Source organism: Ostrea edulis, chromosome 2, assembly GCF_947568905.1.
Source record: "Ostrea edulis chromosome 2, xbOstEdul1.1, whole genome shotgun sequence".
Lineage (NCBI taxonomy): Eukaryota > Metazoa > Mollusca > Bivalvia > Ostreida > Ostreidae > Ostrea > Ostrea edulis.
The window spans coordinates 86,596,595-86,613,034 of NC_079165.1; the positions used below are offsets into that span (position 1 = coordinate 86,596,595).

A 16,440-nucleotide genomic window follows, 5' to 3' on the forward strand; every position below is an offset into this window, starting at 1 on the left:
GGCTTTGTTCTTGAGCAATATTGAAAACGGCATTTAATTTCAAATATGCCTTACATTAATTTACAAATCGCATTTATAATTAAAGAGATATACTGGTATTCTGCATGATGCACTAGGTACAAAATACATTTTCCATTAGTATAGCCTTCAAATCTTGTAGAGACGCCATCTTAATCAAAATCAGATGGCCAAATTAGGAAATTGGATTTTTATGACTAATTGAAATTGCAATGGAATTTCACAATCGTAACAAGGACGTACTTCAATGGAAAATTAATTAATGTTACGAGCCATAGCTGAAATTTTAACACAATATCTTGATTCCATGTCTTAAAGGAGCCATTATCTATGAAGAACCAACAAAATAAAGGCTAAATTTAGGTGACCCACCTATGTAATGTAACTTACACTCGTGCTAAAAGTATGTCAATTTCTATTTTTGAAGTTACATGTTACAGAATTGACACTTTTTGCACTTTAATTAAAAAAATTAAATAATACCGAGCGAAGCTCGGACGGGCCGAAGGCCCGTCCGCGAAGCAAGGCTCTAAAGGTAACACGTATGTAAAAGAAAAAAGTCAAAATCAGCAAAAGAAAAAGAGATAATCTCTATATACGTTCACTGAAATTTTCGTGATCCATATGGGCGCCGCCATTTATTTTTTTCATTACCTGCTTCAACAGTTATTCGTGTTTTATTTTGAATGCCAATAATAGAAGACTCTGACGTGCAATTCGTAATTTAAACACTCAGTTTGTTCAAAGTGAATAGTATAATTATCATTGTAACAGGTTTTAGCAAATAATTACATATAAAACTGTAATACGACTAAATAGATGAATGAGTTCATGAGTTTCTTTGAATAAGTATATACGATAAAATTACGGTTACTTTTTTACCATTTTGAATTTATTGGTTAATTTTGCTTAGTTATATAACGGCCTTTTTCATTGCATACGGAAAGTATTATTGTTGTTTATAATTGTTTGCTTTGAAAAAGAGAAAAAAGTTGAGGCTAAATGTGACGTCACAATTCACAGTTTACGTCGCCTTGCGTTTTATTTCCCGCGTTCAGTGAATAGGCGGATCCTGAAAAACTGTTGTCCCCATATAAACCCCTTTAATATTGAGATGTTACTGGGTTTTTAGTGCAAGGAAAATTTCATTCAAAATATATATTTTTAAATGAATCATAATCTACCGTACTTAACGGAATTATGATTACCACTTGGGACTCTCCAATGACCATTACATGCTTCGCTCGGTCCAACGGTCACACCGTATACATATTAAATAATAATAATTTTAAAAAAAAGAATACAGTACATGACACCCAAACTGCGAGCTCTTATGACTAGAGCGCGGGAAATAATCCGAGCTAAATCTAAACCTCAAACAAGGAAAAATTTTTGACTCCAATCCCAGAACTCCCTTGTCAAAAATGGCTGAGATCTCGCAAAGTCACACCTTGGAATATGATTATGAACTTACGTGGATTATCATCCTAAACTTGTGGTCTCCTAGCTCCAAAATTCAGTGCACCATTAGGCGAAATGTTTAACGAAATGCAATGTTTATGAAAGGCAGGCTAAGATGATGTGTGACGTCATGTTTACGTTTTGACGTACGTCATAATAAGAATGACAGTGGCGGATCTAAATACGTACTTGTTCATTCCATTTGTAAAAGTCATACTACCGGGACAATATGGAATATACGTAAACATTAGGCATACGTAATATGGCATCGAATACAAATCTTGTATAATCGACTGCAAACCACAAATCTGATTAAAATACTAAATTCTCAATAGGAATTCATTATTCTAACAAGAAAAAAGGGAGACTAACTTAAATTGTTAGAATGCAATGTGTGAGGGAGCACAGGTACTGAATTAGTGCTATTTAAAAAATTACAAAAACTTCGATGGAATTTGGTCGAATTGAAAACATTTTTTAAAAATATTATTTTTTTTCCCGCGACTAAAAATAATAAGTGCTTGAATCCATTTCTGTTTAACATGTCCGGTAATGCAAATCACGATGACACCCACCCACTCACCCCCCTCTCCCTCATGATAACCAACCATGCCACTTGCTATTAACTACTGAAAAATCATTAATGAATTCTAGTTTTGTGAATTAATCTTAATTAATGTATCCTCACAACAACAGTGGAGAGGGGCTTAAATCAATGATGTTGCTATTTTATTCAATAATTATATGTGAATGCTGGAATTTTTTATCATTGTGTTACAACTAGGATTATGTACAATATTATAAAAATTGTTCTAATTTTCTCTTTTGGAACATACCATTGCTACAAGGGGATTATGATATGAATTTCATTTTTTTTAAAAATTAGATAGGTTCGCATGGTGGTGGTGGGGGGCCGCGCATATACATGCCCAATAGTTGAATTTATCGATTTATTTTCAAATTTTTATATACAGTTTTACAAACTTGAAATTATTTCAATCACATTCATGTATACATGTTATAATATAAAACCTTGGGAGAAAATTCATGTAATGAGTATTTGGCAAATAGATATTGTTTAATTGAACCTGATCATCACCAAAGCATGAACATTACAAAATATGTACATACGTGAAGCTGCGCTCGCTCAAACGGTAGCACCGGCAACATATTAAAATATGTCAATTTTGAATACATGTACATTTCTGGAGTATATTAATTATGGAGCTTATTTATGTGTCCACATTATGTCCCGGTCATCGTCCATTCCGTATCAGAAACTCGATTTCTATTGAGAAAAGAAATGTATTGCAGATATCAGTATATTCTGTAAATTGTATTGGTACATTTCTTACCATTTAATTAGACAGCATGATGTACCAAAATAAAATAATCACATATATTCACCATTTGCTGCAAAGTTTATCGAAATTCCCGCCATATTGTTTACCCTCAATATATATCAAACCATAATGCAACAGTAACAATGTCTACAGCAGCTGCATACTCCTTTCTTAATGAGATCTAATGAATATGTATATCAAACTCAAAACGAGGCTAAGGTCGTATCGAGTGAAAACAAAAATAGAAAATGGAGGCGAAAAAAGCGTCTGCTACGCGCGATTTAAGTATCGTTCCAGACCTCACGTTCGGTTTCGTTGAGAAATTTGTCAAAAGAGATAGCCAAAGCCTTGGAGAAAAGGAAATATCCAAAGGATATAAATATTTCTGCGAGAGATATGTGACTAACATTACAAGTAAGTGGAAACCCTTCGTTTGCCTTTTCCTATGAATTGATAATCAGCTGGTTTTAAAAATACACGACGAACGTAAAGAAACAGATTCTTACATTAAATCTGATGTTTAATGAATAATCACCATCAATCAAATAACTCATCAAATTTGTATTTTCAAACAATTTAGCTCACAATGCTGTGAATGGATGTGTAGTGAAGGGGAAATGCCATAGATCCCAGCGCAAGAATGAATCGCCTCATGATATCGAGGTAAATATGAAAGTGAAAATTACTTGTTTGTGATATGATAGCCTATTGCACTTTGTACTATACAGGCAGGTATCACTATCTCAAAATTGTAATCCATTATAAATAAATTCAAGCCAACATTCTGATACTGATACCACAAAAAAAGGGGGGGGGGGGGGGGTAGACACACAATATAAATTTATTTGCTTATGAAAATTCGGGGAAATAAATGTCAAAACTGATTCTACATGCCAGATATAACACACTCCATTATTGATAAATATATCAAACATATTACAATATTTACTTGTGCACATATTATAATAATATTATTTGATTGACTGAATTAGTAAATTATTTTCAGAGAAGTGTTTTGTTTATGTTGTCATTGTCCCATTTGTAGATTGTTCTGTTAGATGGACCATGTGTGGAGAGTAGCCGTTGTTCCTGCACGATTGGACAGTCGGGACACTGTGGTCATGTTACTGGTCTCCTATTCACTCTGGCACATATGAAATCTGCAAACCTGAAATTCATTCCATCTGATGTTCTGAAGACTTCCCTTCCCCAGACTTGGCATGTGCCCCGAGGAGAGAAGATTTGTGGAAGTTCAGCTGAAAACGTGATTGTGCATGGATACAATGCCAAGTCATCTCCTCAACAACCTCGTGGATTGAGATCTACTCTGTACAATCCCATCAACTCTGTTGTTCCAAAAATTTCAGAACTGTGTTCTAGAGTCTCTGAAGCTGACCAAACCTGTTTGTTGCTTACAGTTGTGAATTTGAGTGGTAAAGGTGACTGTGAATATACAGAGACAAAATTTGGTAAATTTCCAAAAGGATCCCCATTAGCAGTGCAACAGAAATTGTCACCACATTATGTACTGAATATTTTAGATGCCAGTGAATTTCCTCTTCTCCCCGCTGAAAATCTAATGGAACAACAACTTCATATCATTCTGGATGAGAAAAGAACTGGTAGCTTTTCTAACTGTTGACACATGACAATTGAACCTGACTGCTAAATCTTGTGCCATAAGACCACATTTTAGTCTGCACACAAACATGAACAACTCATCAATTAAAAGCATGCTTCTTTGTTTGCTGACTGTGATCTGCTGATTGGATTTATCACAGGATTTATAGTAATAGCTGTTCATACAGGTTGCAGTAGGTCTGACATATTCAAAGAAAGCTGAAAACATAGCCATTGATGTAAAACCTGTGTAGAATTGTATCATTGAATTGTCATTTGAAAAACGTTGGATTCCAAATCGTTCTATCTCCATCTTTTGTTGTATACTCCTTATTTCTTCATCCTTCTTCTGTAACAAAGCCTCTAATTCTTCGATTCTCACTATCTTTCTCTGCATTTCATCAGGAGGAGGAGAACTATAATGAAGGTAATAAAACATACTGAAACTGTGTAATGCTTCTATTTAATACATTTAAAATAAAACATACCTCCCACAATTAAATGATGACCAGCATCCTACTGTCCAGCAGCAGTTGTAAGGTAAACCATTCAAAACAGTTGATAACTATTGCAAACTGAATATTATAAAGTCATCAGTTTGGCAACAGCTTAACTATTCCGAGAATGATTCATGTTATAAATAGATATCTTGACTTGGTGAACAATATCCTGAAATATATTAAACTAATACAACACAAAATGAAGTATAAATCTGTGCACTGCACTATATCAATATGGTAACAATTAAATTATCTTGTATATTCACACAAAAACTTATTAAATTAACATTAATGATAGATACACACATACATTATGCATTGATATTGCTTGTAAAATTGCAAATGTATGTACAAGTAAATAAAACTGCAGTGTACAGCAGATCATAATACTAGGCATCACCTATTTTTTAACTTTTATAATTGGACAATTCACATGAATCAAAATTACCCATCCTCATTTGACATTGATATAGAATCTGTTTCATCGGGTCTCTCTCTTTCATCATCAAACTCCTGCTTTGGTCTTTTTTCTGGAATGGGATGTTTTACAATTGGACGTCGAGTGTTGGAATCTGCCTTCCAATGGAAAATCGAAGGTACAGATCCCGGTTTCAATGTGGTTCTTACTGGTGTCCATTTAATATCACTAGGTTTGAAGTGGCGAGAGCAAACTACGGTTTGTTCACTTATCTATAAATATTATGAAATGATTGTATGATTACTTGACCAAAAGAATATTTTTGATCATGTGTTTAACTTTTGCATTATAGGCCCTAGATCATTTTTGCTCATTTCAAAGTTTGCAATTTAATTAAAAAAAATAAATAAATCATATCATCTAATTTATAATTTTATATCTTCGATCATGACAATAATGATTATTATTTTTTTCTTAGCATATGACCATATAATAATATGTATCGTTGATAATTCGTCTTGTTTTGAAGTACACTGTAACTAGGACAAGCTGTCAGCTGATCGACCTAGTCCATTGTTTTACCTACAGTTTTTCATCGGTCATAAACACTCACTTGGTATGGTGAAAGTCATTTTAATGGATGATTGAAATTCAAGAATAAATAGTAATCATGTAATACACATTCACAACGATAATATCATACGCATAACGCAGATCAGACAGTCTAGACAGTAGACTAGACTTTAGTCTAGACCTCTTCAATATCACTCACGGTAAAAAGAGGACCGGGATCTCTTCTGATGGCTTGGATCCATGCTCGCCTCATTTCTGATGCTTTTGGTATTTTGTGAAATGATAACTCTGGATTTAATCTCCCATTTCCAGTGCATAATGGTACACAACAGTGTTTGTCGTGGCCCTGTCCTCCCCGTGCTGACGCTGACATTTTGTTTACCGACCTTAGCCTCGTTTTCGATTTCAGCGCGCGGCTTATGAATATTCTTCGAGAAAGGAGTATAGCCTTCGTAACGTAGTGCAGTAGACTGTGACGTCATAGCTATGCGGTATACTTCATTGACAAACCCGTAATTAAAATAATTAGATTGTTTAGAAAGTACCATAAATGTTTTTAAAATCCAGACAAGCTTTCTTATAGCTTCAAACGTTTTGTTTTTGCTTGGATTGAGAGAAGAAAAAACATTGCAGCTAATATGACGTCACAATGTAACTGTTTACATCCACAGTGTTATATTTCCCGCGTTAAATGAAGAGGCGGATAAAATATCTATAAGCCGTGTTGCAAGATGTTAATGGGCTTCGCTCTTCTCAACGGCCACACCGTACAACATATTACGTAAGTCCTCGAAGCTTGCGCTTCATACTTCACCACATATCGAGGCCTTCGTAAGGTAGTGCAGTAGGCTGTGACGTCATAGCTAAAACGCCTTGGAGCGTTCTATTTAAAAATATTACAACGCGAGGGGGCGCTATCGAAGAACGGAAACTCAATTCGTGAAACACTGCAATGAAAAACGTGTAGGTGACCTAGACTACACTGACGGCGACATTTTTCCAGAAGCATTATGGGAAATACTCATCTTTTTTTTCCAGCTGATGAAGAGCAACTCACGTGACTCATATGTGTAATCATTGGAGCGAGCTCGTCGCTTCGCTTTGCGCTATTAGAGAAAATAATGTTATATAGTACATTATTGTGTATAATTAGAAACAGGGAAAAGTATTGGTTGCGACAATGTTGTTAAATTTAAAAATTTAATTTTAATGTTTATATAAGCAAAACGAAAAAGAATTAGCTCAAGGTATTTCAATTCTACACAAATGAGTTCATCGTTTACCCCGCGGTACGCTCCTAGAGGCTGGGCACCTTAAATAATGGGTTTCCAGATCCTATAAAAGAGTTATCGTTATATAATACTATGCAAAATATATAGATATTCAGAATGTACAGTGGATGCGAAAGGGGCTTAATCTTCACCTAGGTCACTATGGATTGGATACATTTATATAATACAACTTCTAGGCATAATTAAGCAATTGCTTGAGGAAAAGAAATTCACTTTCACATGTTTTAAAAAGTGTGATACTAGCAGATTAAAAATTATAGATAGTTTTTAAAAATATAAGATACATTACGTAAAAGTCTAAGTGGGGTTAATTCGATTGAACATTTCTTTAGAATGTGAGATATATTGAGATTATACACTTAAATTTGATTGATATAATGAAGTATACTTTTGAGATTTCATCATGCGAATGAAAATACCTTCGGAATCATTTGAGAACATTGGAATGATATGAGTCAAATATGTAAGAATTTATCAAATGATTTAGAATTGTTTTCAAATTATTTTAGAACATTCTTGGGATTGTCGAGAAATACAATTACATTTGATGGAGATGAAATGATGAGACATGTTTTAACATTTTATCAGAGGAATCAGATGAAAATTCTTTTGGGATAATTTGATAACATTTATGAGATTACTGAGACATACACTTATGATATTGCCATGTAACTTTGTCCTTATGGCTATACTATCATTTCACTTAATGGTTTGTAATGTTTCTCTGAGTGGTATTGTGTGCTAACATTGTGTTGAGGTAAAACCAAATATTCTTCTTCTTAGATCTCATTCAATAAAAAGGTGCGCTTTTCACATATCAAAACGAGTTTGTATTTTTAATTCCGGCAAACGTTTTATGCATAATATGTATATCAATGCAAAATGCGGTCATTTCATTGGCAGTCCCATTACGTTATGAAACATTCTTGCAATAAGGATCGAACAACAACATGAATATTGCTATAAAATATTTCATTTTAAATTTCCATTTCTTGAAAAATATTTCATATGGAAATCCCCATCTTAAATACTTGTATAACATGCATTTATAACTGTTTACAAAAGTGTTCCAATCTTCCATTATTGTATTCTTTCCTTTACGTAGCAATTACAGCAAATTATTGAACATTTTGTTTTGATATGTCAATAGTACTTTCATAATTTGTATATCCATACATCATCATTACAGGCCAAAACTACCGCTTCTCAGTACTTTCAGTACTTCGATTAACAAAAGCTTACCGTCTTTAGGAAAAACCTTGTACAGTAAACTGAAATAAATGTATTATAGCCTTTATTTATATCTTTATTTCAAATGGCCACATAATCTTCACCTTTCATAATCAAACTTATTTAAAATTGCAAATCTCATAAAAGATAAAAAAAAAAAATTCAAAACACCTGCTAGAAACTACTGTGTAATGATTTTTCTAGTGCGATCTTGAAGTAGACATGATGATATTCGTGCTAAAAATATAAATCCTTGTTTCTTCTCAACTTCAAGAAAACAGTGAAAAGCAGATGTGCAGTGTGTTAAATGATAGTTATTTTTCACACAACAAGAAACAAAAAATACTAAATATCTGAGAATAGCCCAAATTTTATCGAGAAAAAATTCAAGGTTTGTGTGCAAAAAGAGAATTTCTGCTATTTGTTCCACAATAGAAATGTTTTTGATAGTTGCTATGAATATTTAGAATTTTCAAATCATGAATGTTTTATCAATCACAAAGGAGAGGAAGTGCATTGTCTGAAGGCTGAAAAATATTTCAACTATGTATACTAGCTTCAAAAGAAGACGGTATCAAAATGCTTTATTTGATAGTCTTTTTTTAACTGCTAACGCTGTTTGTAAATTGACTATCTTTGTAGAGAATTATGGACCTCCAGATGAGCATTGGAAGTATATGTACTCTGATTGTTCTAGCACACCTTGTCAGCGCCAACGTTAATGTGACCGACCTGATGAAGACGTACATCAGTGTGTGTGGTCCGGGATACACGTGTTATAACTGGTCAGCCACTGTCCGCACGCCAGGTGACCAATGGAAATCAAACATATGCCCGGAGTGTTCCTGCGAAGAAGACTGTTTTCAGAAACGAACCTGTTGTCCAGATGAATATTTTCTCAGACCTTACTCTGTATACAAGTCAATATTTATCAATTACCCAGCATTCTTCACAAAACAGAGAAAAGTTCCTCAAATGTATGCAATTGTCACTTCTTGTTCAGTAAAAAGTGAATCAACGCATAAGAATGAATGTGAAAACGAGGCTTCACCAGCTGTCATCTTGAAAAGGCCACCAGTAACCTCTAAAGCGACCAATAATTCATACGCTAATCGTGCATGTGCCTATTGTCACAGAGAAAAGAAGGAAGATCTTCACGACTGGCAGATTATAACTGATAATAATTGTATGTACGAAGGCACAATTTTGTATTTCTCCTCTTATGAAGAAATTCTGTCATATGCAATAAATGCATCGTGTGTTTTATTGTACTCGCCGTATTACACATTACCTGCAATGGAAAAGATAGCTCACATTCCAGCACTTCAAGACCTCTGTAATGTTTCAGGAACTTGGAAGGAAATGGACTATAACATTCAGAAAGCATGTGAATCTTCTTACGACCTCAGATACAGATCATATAGCAACATATTTTGTGCGATGTGTAATCCAATTTATTTTGAACAAAATGTGTCGAAAATGTCATCGTGTAACCTAACAGGAGAGTGGTTTGAGTATGATGAGGACTTAGTTTCATCCTGTCGAGAAAATCCGATTGTTGAAATGACCCATCCATACAAAAACGTGTTCTGCTTTCTTTGCAATAAAAGAGAAATTCGTAACGACACGAATTACAACCAGTATATATTCAATGACGCAAAGCTAAGGATATCGGAAAAAATATATGGCTCAGAGGAGTACGTGTATGGCTTCCATAATATTATTCTAATGGACGAATCTTTGTTTGATGATGTATCTGTACATACAGAAAAAGCTGCTCCTGTCGAAGATTACATTCCAGGAATGCTAACAGCGAAGAACCAACAAATCAACATCACATATTTACTGATGAAACGTTTATCCCTCTTGCGAGAGCCGATATGCGACAAGACATTTTTACCGCCCCTTGCTAGAAACCAAACCGATGATGATTGTAAGTGTGACCCCCTGTGCATGATGAGAGAACCTTGGAAATGTTGTTTGGACACTGCTTTATCGTGGCCTATCACTTGCATTGAAGATCGTATTAATATTGCACGGCCTATGATGATGACAGTCGTCAATGGCTGTCACAGAACAGACAGTAGGTATGATGGTTCTGTTTACTATGGAGCCATTAGACATATGTGCGAAAATAACGTCGGTCGATTTCATATGTTCCCTGTAGTTTCTGCTGGATCATTATCGTACAGAAATATTTACTGCTTCCTCTGCAACAACAACTTTAAAATGATAAAGAATGGTCTGGAGATTTTGTCTACGTACACCGTTTGGACAATGCGGCTGCGGTGCTCAAAAGAGATGAATCTTCATTACTCTACAAGTCTAACTGAAACAATATCATGCGCACTTTCACAAAGCCTTTGTGATTTATATTTTAACACTGAGAAGTCATTTCAATGTCCCGAAGCATCTTCTTTGGGACATTCTCAATGTAATGCCACCTTCAATCTTCATGAGCTTGACAATGACATACAATGGGCATGCGAAAAATCACACTATACTAAATATGTCAACAACGACTTTTGCCAACACTGCAATCCACGAGATCCAATTACAGAAGACCCTGCGGTTGATACCTGTGATAACTCAAGCCTTAATTATGATCCATTTTACCGCGAAGCATGCTTACTATTTCCAAATGCTAGCATTACATACAACTTAACATCTGAGACCCGATATAAGAATAGGTTTTGTGAGGCGTGCAACGAACCTTCTGCTCTAGATTGTTTTCTCCCAAAAACCCGCCAAAATTTATCTCAGTCCAAACCGGGATCATTCCGCATTTATCGTCCACGGCTTATCAATTTATTCAGATTTCATGGAGCTGCAACTCGACCTGATGTAAATGAAAAGGTCAGTAATTATATCTTATTATATACTTTCAATTTCATCTCCTCTTTTTTTTTTAAAAGCTTGCGAGCATATATCACACGATATATGCCCGGAAACATTCCGGCCCGCAAACATTACGTCACAATCAATACACAAGCAAATTACTACGTCGTTAATTTTCAATTTTTTCGTGTTTTTCATCTTTTACTCAGTTAAACCAATAAAGAAATTGATAAAAATAAATTATTGTTAGTTTCTAAATGAAATTGAAAGTATATAATAAAAAGGTTATAGACTTTGTATGGGAAAATATGACGACCTCGTTTTTTGTCGCAAGCTCGGTCCGTGTACGCGCCAAAAAAACTCGGTCGTCATATTTTCCCATACAAAGTCTATAACCTATAAGTATTTATTGTATTACATGTAGTATAAAGAAAATCTTGTCTTTTTCACAAAAATGTGTGGCAATGATTGTAAAATATTTCCACGCGCCTTGCATTCAACTACAAGTAGTGCTAAATCTTAAGTAAGTACACAAACTTTTATCACATGACTATAAACAATTTTGGCTTTATTAGAAAGATGATATTTCAATGGTTTTGATGTGCGATCTTCGCTCTTTGTGGAATTGGTCACTCACGTTTCGAAAAACCAGTCAATATTAAAAGATGTTACTCCAATGACAGAGATTTGGTTTTTCAATGTTTTCCCATACAGGTAATTCAAAAATGTCATTGAACTTACAGATAGTGAATATAACATAATATGGAATACGGTTTTAACTTTCAGGTTGACGACAGTGATGAGTCCTGCTATCCCGGCCGGATGCCTACCAGTGACAAATGCGTGTTAATCTTCCAAATGGCGGCGACTACAACATACACACTTAACTTTGAAGTGGATGTTAATGTTACATCAACAAAAATCATTCTTATTAGTCATCTTACCACGATGCTCAACGATACATTCCATATACAAAGCCTACTCGATCAAATATTTTCGAACAGAATTATGGAATTCTTTGTCCTTCCCTTAGTAAAATCTGCAGATTTGGAACAGTGGTATGGGGACTTGTATTTCAAAGCTGTAATTTACGTTAAAGTACAAGCCATTGGGATGTTCAACCGTTCCTCAGTCGAGGATGCTTTGTATGCTTTTCCGTCGAGATTTCAGCGTTTTATTAGCGAGCATGCCGTAACCTTTGCAGGCAATATACATTCCATAACTTCAACAAGTATAAGTATTATCGGTACACAGCACACACCACCGTTCATTATAGGAGAATGGGAACACCCCACCTCCCCATACGCTGACTATTTCCGTTCTCTAAATAACTCGTTCCTCCAAACACCTGTAACAAACAACCACGTTAGCTCCTTGCTTTTTTGTAAACAAAATGTCTACAAGAAAAGCGATTTCATAATTGATTATAAAGCTCTTGAATTGGTTTGGAAGGAATCCAACCAGCGTTTTAAGATAGGTCATTTTGTAAATTCTTTAAAGGAAAATATACACATTTGTCATGATGATATTCGACAGATAAAGGCTTCCTCATCTACAGGCAATTTACCTCTTCGGATAGTCACTTTGACTTGTACAGGAATAAGTTTGATTTGTCTAGTTTTGACTTTCATAACGTACTGTTTATTAAAAGAATTGCGCACTATCCCTGGATTGAATTTGATGAACTTGGTGTTTTCTTTGTTTTGTGCGCAGCTCTTGTTTATCTTTTCGGACAACACTGACGACCACATTGTATGTAAAGTCGTTGGAATTCTACTCCACTATTTCTGGTTGTGTACGTGTTGCTGTCTGTTGGTCTGTTGTTTTCACATGTTTAGAGTCTTTAATTCTCGGAAGATCGTGCGATCAGGAATAAACTTTACAGCCAATACGTTCTATCGATATATCGTGTTCTCATACCTTTTACCGCTAGCTATTGTTGGAATAAACGTTTCAGTGATGTTCGGGGTTACTAAAACGCTTGGCTATGGACAACACATATGTTTTGCAGAAAATATAATTTCAAATATCATATCATTCACTATTCCTCTCATTGTTACATGTTGCTGCAATTGTTTCTTTTTCTTTAAAACCATTAGAGGGATTTCAGCATCAGGTAGAATACGAAAAGATAAAATGAGGGACGCGAAGACATTTGCAAAATTATTCTCCATTACAGGACTCGTGTGGATAGTTCAGATCATTGATGCCTTTGTCAGATGGACTGTTCTATCCTACTTATCAACCATCTTAGTTTGTCTCCAAGGATGTTTTATTTTCTTTAGTTTTTGCTGTTCAAAAACGATCAAGCGCTTGCGGAAAGAAAATAACATGCCAAGTCCACCAAAAGCAAATTTCTATACAATTCCTATGGAAGAAAGGAAAAGATCTCCAACAAAACCCAATGAAACAGGCATGGATTTACCAATAGATGAAACTGCTGGGAAATTACAGGCCTCGGATGATTCCGTTTGAGTTTGTATGATTCATGTCCTAAGAATAATCATTTAACAGTCACATCAATACAGACTGTGAAATATAAGCTGTAATGAACAAACTTGTATCATGGCTTATTTTTTCCTAGCAAGTCTCTATCTCCTTTTCAAAAATGCATTGCTCATGGATATCTGTTCTATCGCACAATTACATAAACTCTTATGCCCAATACTGTATGCCAAGTTTTTTTTTAACATTATAGATTACTGACCGTGACCTATCTGTACTGGCCACATTGTTTTGTCCGTCATGTAATCAGCAATGTTGTGGCTTCGTAAGGATTGCCATACGCCTTTTCCATCAGTCCTAATTCCTTTCTCTGTAATTGGTTCAATCGACTCTTTACACTAAAACAAACGACAACTGATTGTTTCATGCAGTATATAACATATCTATTGCTTTAACATGGCAAACATGGGTCACATTAAACCATAGAACACTTCTATAGAATCAAGTGTGAACGTGAGTGTTAATTGAAATTCTGAAGTATATATTCTTATAGTCTGACGATATAATTATTAACTTTGTGTCTCTCCAGAGCCAGGATCAGCAGCTTGGTTTTGTGTTTGTAGGACAGTGGGGGTGTGATTGGGGAAAATCGGCGACTCGCAAGTCAGTGGACGTTGTCAGCCGTGATATATGGACCATCCTGTCACAATGAAACGTAGTTATCAATCATTGATTTAAGATGAATATTTATACATCATGTCTGAGGCTTACTGATAATCATCTTCCTTAAATTACCGACACTTTCTAGCTATCGTCAAACATCTTCAGATAATTTACACTTCTTACAATCCACTGACCTTCAGATTACCTTCTCTGCTTTCAGATGGAGACGTGATCAACGACCCAAGTTCTTTTTGCAGACTGTTTTGTTCACCTTCAATTAAATGACATATTCTTTTCACCTCCATATTCATCATAGAGAATGGGAAGCATACGTAGAATAATAAACACGTATGTCTTAGAACATTGACTCTTAAAACAGAGTAAATTTTGAGAGAGAACTGGTAGACGAAGACACAAATTCTACCAATTTGGCGACGGGATAAGAAAACTAGGGAATCGAAGCACTAGTTTAACGCCATATTCAACAAAACTTCAAAACCATTCTATTCCAAATGATTGTTAGATCCTTATATATTTGTGGTAGGGGAGAGGTTACTTCGTTGTTGTCCTATTTAATGTGACCTTTTTAAGATATCCCATCTCTGATACAATGAGTTAGGTAAACTTGCAGTTTCATTTTTATAAATTCTCTGCAGGGTAGAACACCCCCTTTATTTGGGTGTTAGCTTGGTTTACCTTCCATGCACCCTCATCTATACGGAGGTTGGTTTATATGCAGTATCCCCTCTTCCTAGAGTACTATCTATAAATGTAACGTGAAATACCGACCACCTTTCTTTCTCTGTTCGGTATACTTACTGGCAGTGGCTGCCCTTGTTATTATTTATTAAAACCCTCGCCATCTTTTGGAATACTAGTATTGTACTACTTACTGTCGCCCAGTCTGTCCCCTCTCTATTGTAATGTGTGGTATTGGTTCACTCAATGTTAGCCTTCCAGCACCTTCAGATTGCACTAAGTGCTGTAGGAATGTTAGCCTTCCAGCACCTCTAGGTCTCACTAAGTGCTGTAGCAATGTTAGCCTTCCAGCACCTCCAGGTCTCACTAAATGCTTTAGGAATGTTAGCCTTCTAGCACCTCCAGGTTTCACTAAGTGCTGTAGGAATGTTAGCCTTCCAGCACCTCCAGGTTTCACTAAGTGCTGTAGGAATGTTAGCCTTCCAGCACCTCCAGGTCTCACTAAGTGCTTTAGGAATGTTAGCCTTCCAGCACCTCCAGGTATCACCAAGGGCTGTAGGAATGTTAGCCTTCCAGCACCTTCAGGTTTCACTAAGTGCTGTAGGAATGTTAGCCTTCCAGCACCTCCAGGTCTCACTAAGTGCTTTAGGAATGTTAGCCTTCCAGCACCTCCAGGTCTCACTAATTGCTTTAAGATTGTCCTGGCCTTGTTCTGTTTGATTCCCTCTGGCATCTTGTTCAAAATGTCATGCATCACCTTAAAGCAATCGAGTTTTTACTACCCACTTTCAATCCAAATTCATCAACTCTCTCTTTTACACATTCAAATATTCCATTCTACCTAGTAGCAGAAACTTTTTGAATAGCGTTTGTATTATTAGTAATACTGATCTTGGGAAGGGAGACCATTTGAATACCCTTAAAAGGTTTTTTTTAATGAATAATGTTTTATTTTTTATTTCCCTAGTCATAAAAAGATAAAAGTATAAGCATAAAAGAGTAAAGTATCTGCAGAGACATCCCTATTTTGATGATTTTGAATACGGATAACTCCGTTTACCTCCTAGGCACCTGATTCCACCTCTGGTATATCCAGGGGTCCGTGTTTGCCAAACGCTCTATTTTGTATTGCTTATAGGAGTTATGAGATTGAACACTGTTCGTTATCTTCACCTTTCATGAAATACCATAAGAAATCTACTTATAGAATATGAAAGTTTCATCTTAAATAGATCAGGAGATATTGAATAGGTAATTTTTTTTAATATCAAAAATAGGTCAAAATGTCCAGGTCAAGATCACAGGGTCAAACACTGAAATTTATCAAGGCCTTGCTATAA

At 35.4% G+C, this 16,440-nt stretch overlaps 2 protein-coding genes across 2 annotated transcripts in view; both read left to right on the plus strand.

Annotated features, from left to right (window-relative positions):
* LOC130051531 (uncharacterized) overlaps window positions 1–10,077 on the plus strand; it is a 52,466-nt gene extending 42,389 nt beyond the window's left edge. The window contains exons 2-3 of the mRNA XM_056153508.1: window positions 9,098–9,985; window positions 10,066–10,077. Coding sequence (XP_056009483.1) covers window positions 9,098–9,985; window positions 10,066–10,077 — 900 coding nt within the window. The remainder of the gene's footprint in view (window positions 1–9,097; window positions 9,986–10,065) is intronic.
* LOC125680103 (uncharacterized) lies at window positions 10,074–14,698 on the plus strand. Its single transcript, XM_048919543.2, has 3 exons — window positions 10,074–11,311; window positions 12,080–14,453; window positions 14,622–14,698. The coding sequence occupies exons 1-2, from the start codon at window positions 10,184–10,186 to the stop codon at window positions 13,766–13,768; spliced, it is 2,817 nt and encodes a 938-aa protein (XP_048775500.2). The 5' UTR covers window positions 10,074–10,183; the 3' UTR covers window positions 13,769–14,453; window positions 14,622–14,698.
* Window positions 14,699–16,440: the final 1,742 nt, after the last annotated feature.

What these genes read in the sequence shown, in the direction of transcription:
- LOC125680103 (XM_048919543.2), top strand. Translation starts at nt 10,184, where the DNA reads ATGGACGAATCTTTGTTTGATGATGTATCTGTACATACAGAAAAAGCT. An exon ending in GACCTGATGTAAATGAAAAG is followed by an intron (nt 11,312 to 12,079) that starts GTCAGTAATTAT and finishes TTTAACTTTCAG; the next exon opens with GTTGACGACAGTGATGAGTC.